The sequence below is a fragment of the Sturnus vulgaris genome, chromosome 33 (genome assembly GCF_052056855.1).
Source record: "Sturnus vulgaris isolate bStuVul1 chromosome 33, bStuVul1.hap1, whole genome shotgun sequence".
Classification (NCBI taxonomy): Eukaryota; Metazoa; Chordata; class Aves; order Passeriformes; family Sturnidae; genus Sturnus; species Sturnus vulgaris.
The window spans coordinates 967,898-977,842 of NC_142275.1; the positions used below are offsets into that span (position 1 = coordinate 967,898).

The 9,945-nt window shown below is 67.1% G+C and overlaps 1 protein-coding gene across 1 annotated transcript; it reads right to left on the bottom strand.

The window, feature by feature from the left end:
* Positions 1-378: 378 nt before the first annotated feature.
* On the bottom strand, positions 379-4,570 carry EMC10 (ER membrane protein complex subunit 10). The gene is made up of 7 exons (XM_088154881.1): positions 4,431-4,570; positions 4,052-4,109; positions 3,397-3,509; positions 2,679-2,783; positions 2,061-2,242; positions 989-1,082; positions 379-510 (listed from the first exon to the last, which is right to left on the bottom strand). Exons 1-7 carry the CDS (start codon positions 4,539-4,541, stop codon positions 400-402), a joined length of 774 nt encoding a protein of 257 aa, XP_088011007.1. The 5' UTR covers positions 4,542-4,570; the 3' UTR covers positions 379-399.
* Between the last annotated feature and the right edge of the window lie 5,375 nt (positions 4,571-9,945).

The window sequence follows — 9,945 nt, forward strand, 5'->3', positions numbered from 1 at the left end:
GCGTGGCCGTCATTGCAAGCCCCGCCCCCGTCCCCAATTCCCTGCACGGGTCCCCAGGACCCCCCTCAGGGACAGAGCCGAGGTTTGGGGGGTCCCCTTGAACCCCTAAAAGATCTCCCCAGACAGGGCACACTTGGGGGGGTCACACCCAGATTTGGGGGTCTCACACCCAGATTTGGGGGTGTCACACCCGGTTTTGGGGGTGTCACACCCGTTTTGGGGGTCTCACACCCAGATTTGGGGTCTCACACCCAGATTTGGGGGTGTCACACCCAGATTTGGGGTCTCACACACAAATTTGGGGTCTCGCACAGGTTTATTGCCCATCCCCCCGCTCGAGGGGGTGGGGCAGGAGGGTTGAGGGGGGGGGACGATTTTGGGGGGGGGGGGGGGGGGGTCTCACCTGACCCCCGCCCCACCCCCACCCCCCGTGCCCCCCCCTTGCGCCCCCCCGGCGTCGGGAGCTCCGGACATCATGAGGAAGAGGACGATGGGGATGATGTACATCCACTGTGGGGAGAGAGAGGGGGGAGTCACCCCAAAATCATCCCAGAATCACCCCAAAATCATCCCAGAATCACCCCAAAATCATCCCAGAATCATCCCAAAAAACACTCCAGAACTCACCCCCAAATCACCCCAAAATCATCCCAAAATCATCCCAAAAAACAACCCCCAGTCACCCCAAAATCACCCCCAGAATGGGGAATGGGGGGGGGGTCACCCCAAAATCCCAATCCCAGGAGATGTGGGGAGAGTTTTGGGGGGGTCAGGAGGCGTTTGGGGGGGGGATATAAATTTGGGGAGGGGGAGTTTGGGGGTTCAGGAGGGGTTTAGGGAGGAATTTGGGGGTGATTTTTTGAGGGGGTCCCTCCCAGGTGATTTTTCGGGGTACAGGTGATGATTTTTCGGGGTTCAGGTGTTTTTTGGGGGGGTTCAGGTGTTTTTGGGGGGGGTTCAGGTGGTTTTTTTTGGGGGGTTCCCTCACGTATTTGGCGAAGAAGGATTTCTGCTCCTGGGGGTTGCGGGCGCGCTGCGCCTGCTCCTGCTCCAGGTGCCGGATGAACGCGGCCGTCTCGGGGCTGGGGACACGGGGGACACGTTGGGGACACGTTGGGGACACGGGGGGACACGTTGGGGACACGGGGGGGGGTCACAGACACCCCAAAACTGTCCCCATGCGCCCCCCCCCAGCATCCCCCAAAATGGGAAATGGCCCCAAAATTCCCCCCAGGATCAGCCCATCAGCACTGCCGTGTCACCACGGTGTCCTCACAGTGTCCCCAAAGTGTCCCCAGGTGTCCCCAGTGTTTCCCCCCAATGTCCCCCATGTCCCCATGACCCTCCCATGTCCCCTGTCCCCATGTCCCCCAGTCCATGTCCCCTGTCCCCCCATGTCCCCGTGTCCCCCCCATGTCCCCATGTCCCCTGTCCCCCCATGTCCCCCCCTGTCCCCATGTCCCCTGTCCCCCCCCATGTCCCCACATCCCCCCATGTCCCCTGTCCCTCCCCCATGTCCCCGTGTCTCCCCCATGTCCCCGTGTCTCCCCCATGTCCCCGTGTCCCCCACCATGTCCCCCCCCATGTCCCCGTGTCCCCCTCCATGTCGTTGTGTCCCCCCCCATGTCCCCGTGTCTCCCCCATGTCCCCGTGTCCCCCCCCATGTCCCCCCCCATGTCCTTGTGTCCCCCCCCATGTCCCCGTGTCCCCCCCCATGTCCCCCCCCATGTCCCCGTGTCCCCCCCCATGTCCCCGTGTCCCCCCCCATGTCCTTGTGTCCCCCCCCATGTCCCCGTGTCCCCCCCCATGTCCCCCCCCATGTCCCCGTGTCCCCCCCCATGTCCTTGTGTCCCCCCCCATGTCCCCATGTCCCCCCCCATGTCCCCGTGTCCCCCCCCATGTCCTTGTGTCCCCCCCCATGTCCCCGTGTCCCCCCCCATGTCCCCCCCCATGTCCCCGTGTCCCCCCCCCATGTCCCCCCCCATGTCCTTGTGTTCCCCCCCATGTCCCCGTGTCCCCCCCCATGTCCCCTGTCCCCCCCCTGTCCCCGTGTCACCCACGTGGCCGCGGGCTGGGGTTGCCTCAGGGCCACCGAGGTGTTGAAGAGCTCCAGGTCCACGTCCTCCACCTCGGTGCCCCTGCACGTGCCCGGAGCTGCCACCACCCCCAGCGCCACCACGTTCCCGGCCACGTCCAGGTGCAGCGTCAGCTGATCCGACAGGTGAGACTCCAGCAGGGCACACTGGGGACAGCGGCGACATCAGGGGACAGCGGGGACAGGGACACGGGGGACATCAGGGGACAGCAGGGGACATCAGAGGACAGGGACAGGAGATAGTGACACAGGGGACACTGGGGACACTGGGGACAGGGACACGGGGGACATCAGGGGACTGGGTGGCAGTGACACACTGGGGACAGGGACAGTGGCACAGGGGACATCAAGGGACAAGGTGGCAGTGACACAGGGGACATCGGGGACAGGGTGGCAGTGACACACTGGGGACAGGGACAAGGGTGGCAGGGGCACAGGGGGAGGTGAAGGTGACACGAGAGGACACGGGGGGGACACGGGGAGGGTGACAAAGGGAAGGAGGACCCCGGGGGGTCCCCAGGGTGTCCCGGGGGGTGACAGAGGTGTCCCCAGGGTGTCCCCAGGGTGTCCCAGTGTCACTCACCGCCCTCACGAAGGAGGTGACGAACTCAGTGCCCCCCTCCTCGCCAGGGCCCAGGGGCTTGCGGGGGACCCGGACCCGGTACAGCCCGTCCTGAGCTGCCACCTCCTGTGGGGACAGCTCAGTGTCACCTCAGTGTCACCTCAGTGTCACCAGTGTCACCAGTATCAGCCAGTGTCACCTGGTGTCACCCAGTATTATCTCAGTGTCACCGAGGGTCACCCACGGTCACCTCAGTGTCACCAGTGTCACCTCAATGTCACCTCAGCATCACCCATGGTCACCCAGTGTCACCCCAGTGTCACCCAGTGTCACCTCAGTGTCACCCAGTATTACCTCAGTGTCACCCAGGGTCACCCAGTGTCACCCACTGTCAGCCATGGTCACCCAGTGTCACCCAGTGTCACCCAGGGTCACCCAGTGTCACCTCAGTGTCACCCAGTATTACCTCAGTGTCACCCAGAGTCACCCAGTGTCAGCCAGTGTCATCTGGTGTCACCCAGTGTCACCTCAGTGTCACCAGTGTCACCCCAGTGTCACCCATGGTCACCTCAGAGTCACCTCAGCGTCACCCATGATCACCCAGTGTCACCCATGATCACCCAGTGTCACCCCACTGTTTCCCCCAGTGTCCCCTCAGTGTCACCCAATGCCACCCCGTTGTTCCCGTGGTGTCACCCCCGTATCCCCCCGGTGTCCCCGCGGTGTCCCCAGCCCTGACCCTGAGCCGGGCTCGTTCCTCGTCCCCGAGCGGTTTCTGGGCCAGCGCCAGCGCGGGCTCGGGGCCCGAGCTCAGGGCCAGCGTCCCCCGGCGCCGGAACCGCGGGGCGTCATCTGTGGGGACATGGGGACATGGGGGTGGCCCTGGGGACAGCCTGTCCCTGTGTCCCCAGTGCCACCCTGTCCCCGTGTCCCCAGTGCCACCCCTGTCCCCATGTCCCCAGTGCCACCCCTGTCCCTGTGTCCCCAGTGTCCCCCTGTCCCCAGTGCCACCACTGTCCCTGTGTCCCCAAGGCCACCCCCAGCCCGGTGTCCCTAATGCCATCCCTGTCCCCAGTGCCATCCCTGTCCCCGTGTCCCCAGTGCCATCCCTGTCCCCAGTGCCATCCCTGTCCCCGTGTCCCCAGTGCCATCCCTGTCCCCAGTGCCACCCCTGTCCCCGTGTCCCCATTGCCACCCTGTCCCCGTGTCCCCAGTGCCATCCCTGTCCCCGTGTCCCCAGGGCCACCCTGTCCCTGCCCTCCCAGTGCCACCCCAGCTCAGTGTCCCCAATCTCATCCCTCAGTGCCATCCCCCTGAGCCAATGTCCCCATGTCCCCTCAGCCAGCTCCATGGAGCTCTCAGTGTCCCCATGTCCCTGTCCTCTGTCCCCTCACCCAGCTCGAAGGAGTGCTCCAGGCTCAGGCTCACCCGGCAGCTCTCGGTGTCACCGGGCTGGGGGGACACGAGGGGACACGGGGGTGACACCAGGCCGGGGACACCCCGGGGGGGGGGGGGGGCACCCTCAGGCCTCACGACCATTAACGAGCAGCCCCGCAGCCTCATTAACGCCACAGCGGTACCGGAGCGTTGTTGCCGCCCCGAGGCCGCTCCCGGGGCTCCGGGGGCTCAGGGGGATGTGGGGGTGTCCGTCTGTCCGCCCAGCGAGCTCTGTCCGTCCGCCTTTGGCCATGCCCCGATGGGTCCGCATCCCCCCCATGCTCGCTCCCGGGTCAGCCCCCGCTCCCCCCGCCCCCGTGGCCCCCCCGTGCTCACCCTGCTGCCGGTGCCGGTACCGGAGCCCCCCCGGCAGAGCCCCCCGGCCTCGCTCAGCGCCGTCCCCGCCGCCAGCAGCGCCAGCAGCGGCACCGGCCACGGCGCCGCCATCTTAGAGCGCGGGGCACTGTGGGAAAGGGGCGGGGGCACGGTGCCGCCATCTTTGGGGCGCGGGGCATGGCGGGAAGGGGGCGGGGCTTTAGCGAGCGTTGGGGTGGGCGGGGCCTGTGGAAGGGGAGGGGCTTCACTGAGGGGGCGGGGCTAACACTGTTCTCACTTGTGTATCCCCCCCAGTACAAGCCAGGACACACAGAGGGACCCCCCAGTCACCCCTGAGACCCCCCAGTCACCCCTGAGACCCTCCAGTCACCCCTGAGACCCCCCAGGCACCCATGGGAACCTCCCAGTCACCCCTGAGACCCCCCCAGTCACCCCTGAGACCCCCCAGGCACCCATGGGAACCTCCCAGTCACCCCTGAGACCCCCCCAGTCACCCCTGAGACCCCCCAGGCACCCACGGGAACCTCCCAGGCACCCATGGGAACCTCCCAGTCACCCTTGGGGACCTCCCAGTTGCCTTTGGGGATCCCCCAGTCACCTCTGGGACACCCCCAGTCATCCCCCCCCGTGGCCTCTGTGTCCCCCCCACCGTGTCCCCTGTGTCCCCTCCCCACCTGCAGATGCTGGGCAGGTGAGGGGATTGGGATCGGGAATGGGATCGGGAACGGGATTGGATCATGATTGGAATTGGGCCTGGGACTGGGACCAGGACTGGGATTGGAACTACATTGGGATTGAGACCGGGACCGGGAACAAATTCGGGATTGGGATTGGGTCTGGGATCAGGATTGGGTCTGGGATCGGGGTGGCTGAGAACGCGGGGGAATTGCAAAAAATGGGGCAATTTTATTCCAACACCAGGGCCAGCCGGGTGGGTCTGTGGACACCGGGACTGTCCCTCCAAGGCCCCGGGCGGACACCGGGAATGTCCCTCCAAGGCCCCGGGGGACACCGGGGCTGTCGAGCCCGGCCCGGCCCGGCTCAGCCCGCGTGGTCCCGCAGGAATCGCAGCAGGTCCCGCATCACCGACAGGAACTGCAGCAGCACCGACTCCAGCAGCTCCGGCCGGGGGCTCCCGGTGCTCTGGGGGCTCCCGGTGCTCTGGGGGCTCTCGGTGGTCGCGGGGGTCCCCCCGGGGGTCTCCAGGGTCAGCAGCATCCACTCTCTGAAGTGCCGGGCGGGGGTGAAGACGCAGCCGCCGCCGCCGCCGCCGCCGCTGGTGACGCCCACGAGGCTGAAGCGCTCGGAGCCGCGGTCCCGGCACACGAGGGGACCCCCGGGGTCACCCTGGGGGGCACAGAGGGGGTCAGATATGGGGCGGGGGGTTTGGGGACTCGGGGTGGGTTTGGGGTCTCGGGGTGGGGTTTTGGGGTGTCGGGGTGGGTTTGGGGTCTCGGGGTGGGTTTGGGGTCTCCGTGTGGGTTTGGGGTCTCGGGGTGGGGTCTCGGGGTGTCGGGGTGGGTTTGGGGTCTCGGGGCGGGTTTCGGGGTTCGGGGTCTCGGGGTGGGTTTGGGGTGTCACCTCCCCAGAGCATGGAAAGGGGAAAGGGAAGGGGAATGGGATGGCAGCCCTGGGACACAGAGGGGGATCGGGATCGGGATTGGGATTAGGATTGGGATTGGGATCGGGATGGGGATGGCAGCCCTGGGACATGGGTAGGGATCGGGATCGGGATCGGGATTGGGATCGGGATCGGGATCGGGATCGGGATCGGGATCGAGATCGGGATCGGGATCGGGATCGGGATCGGGATTGGGATCGGGATTGGGATCGGGATCGGGATCGGGATCGGGATCGGGATCGGGATCGGGATTGGGATCGGGATCGGGATTGGGATCGGGATCGGGATCGGGATCGGGATCGGGATTGGGATCGGGATCGGGATCGGGATCGGGATCGGGATCGGGATCGGGATCGGGATTGGGATTGGGATTGGGATGGCAGTCCCGGCACTCGGGACATGGGCGGGGAACGGGGCCGGGGCGGGGCCGCTCTCACCTGGCAGGTGCTGGAGCCGCCCCGCGAGTGCTCCCCGCACACCTGGGCAGAGGGCGCGGCCCCGGTGCCGTTACAGAGCTCGGGCTGGAGCAGCCGCACCTGCACCTCCTGCAGCACCTCCCGAGAGGCCTCGGCCACACCTGCGGGACAGCTGGGATACACCTGGGCCGGGACACACCTGGGGGACAGCTGGGATACACCTGGGGGCGTGGCCGTGAGACCCTGCACCTGGGACACACCTGGGATACACCTGGGACACCCCTGAGCCTGTGGCAACCTGACCTTGGGACACACCCAGACTCTCCCGTGCCCACAATGGGATGCCAGCCCACCCTCAGCCACACCTGCGCTCACCTGTGTCCACAATACCCCAGCTTAGACACACCTGTGCTCACCTGTGCCCATGATACCCCACCTCCCACACACCTGGCGCTCACCTGTGCCCATGATACCCCACCTCCCACACACCTGGCGCTCACCTGTGCCCACCCAGCCCCACCTGCGCTCACCTGTGCCCGCCAGGTAGCCCCAGCCCGCGATGTAGCAGGGCTCCAGCCCCGCCCGCGGCCCGGCCTGGCTGACGCAGCCGAGCTGCACGAAGTCGCTGCACTCCAGGGGCGGCTCCAGCTGCAGCAGCGCCACGTCCAGCCCGCCGTGCTGCCGCACCTGCCGCACCTGCCGCACCTGCGCCTCGGGCCCGGGGTCGCTCAGGTCCCAGGCCCCCAGCACCACCCGCCACGCGCTGATGTTCCTGGGGACACGGCGGGAGCGGGGCGGGGTGAGGGGTCACAGCCGGGGCCAGTCTGGAGAGTCCCGGGAACATCCCGGAGCATCCCGGAGCCATCCCGGGGAATCCTGGAACTTCCCGGAACCATCCCGGGGAATCCCGGAGCCTCCCGGACCATCCCGAGGAATCCTGGAACCATCCCAGGGAATCCCGGAGCATCCCGGGGCCATCCCGGGGCTATCCCGGAGCTCCCCGGGGAATCCTGGAGCCTCCCGGACCATCCCGAGGGATCCTGGAGCTCCCCAGAGCCATCCCAGAGCTTCCCGGAGCTCCCTGGAGGATCCCAGAAGGTCCCGGAGCATCCCGGAGGATCCCGGAGCTTCCTGGAACTTCCCAAGGTCATCCCGGAGCTCCCCGGAGCCCCTTCGGGCCATCCCAGAGCCATCCAGGAGCCTCCACGGAGGATTCCAGAGCTTCCCGCTTTCCCAAAGTGTCTCAGAACCATCCCGGAGGATCCCAGAGCATCCTGGAGCCTCTCAGGGCCATCTCAGAGGATCCCGAAGCTCCCTGGAGGATCCTGGAGGATCCCAGAGCTCCCTGGAGCATCCTGGAGGATCCTGGAGCACGCGGGGGCCATTCCAGAACTCCCCGGGGCTGTCCCGGAGGATCCAGAGCCATCCTGGAACTCCCTGGAGCCATCAGAGCCATCCCAGGCCCATCCAGGCCCATCCCAGGCCCATCCCGGGCCCATCCCAGGCCCATCCTGGCCTATCCCAGGCCCATCCCAGGCCCATCCCAGGCCCATCCAGGCCCATCCCAGGCCCATCCCAGGCCCATCCCGGGCCCATCCTGGCCCATCCCGGTCCCATCCCGGTCCCATCCAGGCCCATCCCGGTCCCATCCAGGCCCATCCCGGCCCACCCCAGGCCCATCCCAGGCCCATCCCGGTCCCATCCCGGCCCATCCCGGTCCCATCCAGGCCCATCCAGGCCCATCCCGGCCCATCCCGGCCCATCCCGGTCCCATCCAGGCCCATCCTGGCCCATCCTGGCCCACCCCAGGCCCATCCCAGGCCCATCCAGGCCCATCCCGGTCCCATCCAGGCCCATCCAGGCCCATCCCAGGCCCATCCAGGCCCATCCAGGCCCATCCAGGCCCACCCCGGGCCCATCCCGGCCCATCCCGGTCCCATCCAGGCCCATCCAGGCCCATCCAGGCCCACCCCGGGCCCATCCCGGCCCATCCCGGCCCATCCCGGTTCTCACCTGGCTCGCTGGAAGCAGTGCGCTGCCGTCAGGACCCAGGCGTTGCTGACGAGGCTCCCGCCGCACACGTGGCCGCTGCCGGCCCTGAGCGGGTCCTGGATGCTGGCGAGCCCCGGCCAGGCCCCGGGCACGGCCCTGGAGCTGCTGCCGAACTCCTCGGCCATGGGCTGGAGCCCGCAGGTGCCGCTGGAAGGGACAGAGGGTCAGTGCCCGGGGATGGGGACACGGGGACAGGGACAGCGACACGGGGATACGGAGATGGGGACACGGAGATGGGGACAGGGACAGGGGAATGGGGACACGGGGATGGGGACAGGGACAGCAACACAGGGACAGGGACACGGGGACAGGGATGGGGACATGGGGATGGGGACAGGGACAGGGGGACAGGGACAAGGACACAGGGATGGGGACACGGGGATGGGGACAGTGGGACAGGGACACCCGAAATGGGGACAGTGGGACATGAGGACAGAGACACGGGGACAGCAACAGGGACATAGGGACAAGGGGACAGGGACAAGGGGACAGGGACACCTCCAGGACCAGGGACCCCTGACACAGGGACAGGGACATGGGGACATGGACACCCGGCACGGGGACACCCCCAGGGCCACCTCTGTCCCATTTTTGGTGCCTGTGACCCTCCCGTGGGAGCTGTGGTGACCCCGGGACACCCTCGGGGACCCTCAGGTGACCCTCGGGGACCCCCCCAGCTGCGGGCGGGGGTCACCTACTCGCAGGTGTCCCAGGTGGCCCAGGAGGGCAGGGCCAGGGCCAGCAGGACAAGGAGCCACAGCGGAGCCATGGTGGGGACAGCGGCCACGTCCAGCGTGTGCCCTCCTGTCCCCTCCTGTCCCCTCCTGTCCCCCTCGTGTCCCCTCGTGGAGCGCTGCCCGGGGCTGATGTCACAGAGCGGCTGGTGACAGTCACAGAGCCGTGGAATGGCAGGAAAAAGGACCTGGAATTCCCGGGATTCCACCCCTGGCCCCAGCCCGCGACGGGACATCCATCCCAGCGCCCCGCAGGCAGGAATTTCTCCCCAAAAAATCCCACGGGAATCTGGGTTCCCCTGGAACTTTCCACTCTCTCTGTCCCTCTCTCGGGGAGTGGGAATGGGGACCAGCCCAGCCCGGATTCCACGGGAAAAAAATCCCAAAAGGAGCGGCTGGAGCACCCCGGGAGCTGTGGGATCAGCCCGGGGCAGGGCTGGGATGGTTTGGGGTGTCCTGGGGGTGTCCCGGGGGCAGATCCCACATTCCCATCCCTCCAGGAACGCTGGGAATGCCAGGGGAGTCTCTCAGCAGAGAATTTATTTGTACAAAAATACATTTATTTGTTTGTAAATCCAACCCTCGGTGTCTGTGGGTGATCCCCAGGGATGCAGGGGGGGTTCAGGGCCCTTTTTTCAGGGATTCCAGGAAGAGCCGCTCGTTCTCCAGGAAATCGTGGTCCTGGGGACAGA

Bases quoted from the DNA above. Each gene is read 5' to 3' on its own strand.
- EMC10 (XM_088154881.1), bottom strand. From the start codon at position 4,541: ATGGCGGCGCCGTGGCCGGTGCCGCTGCTGGCGCTGCTGGCGGCGGGG. The intron at 4,110-4,430 runs GTGAGCACGGGG...GTGTCCCCCCAG, and splicing joins GTACCGGCACCGGCAGCAGG to CCCGGTGACACCGAGAGCTG. The intron at 2,784-3,396 runs GTCAGGGCTGGG...CTGTCCCCACAG, and splicing joins AGGAACGAGCCCGGCTCAGG to GAGGTGGCAGCTCAGGACGG.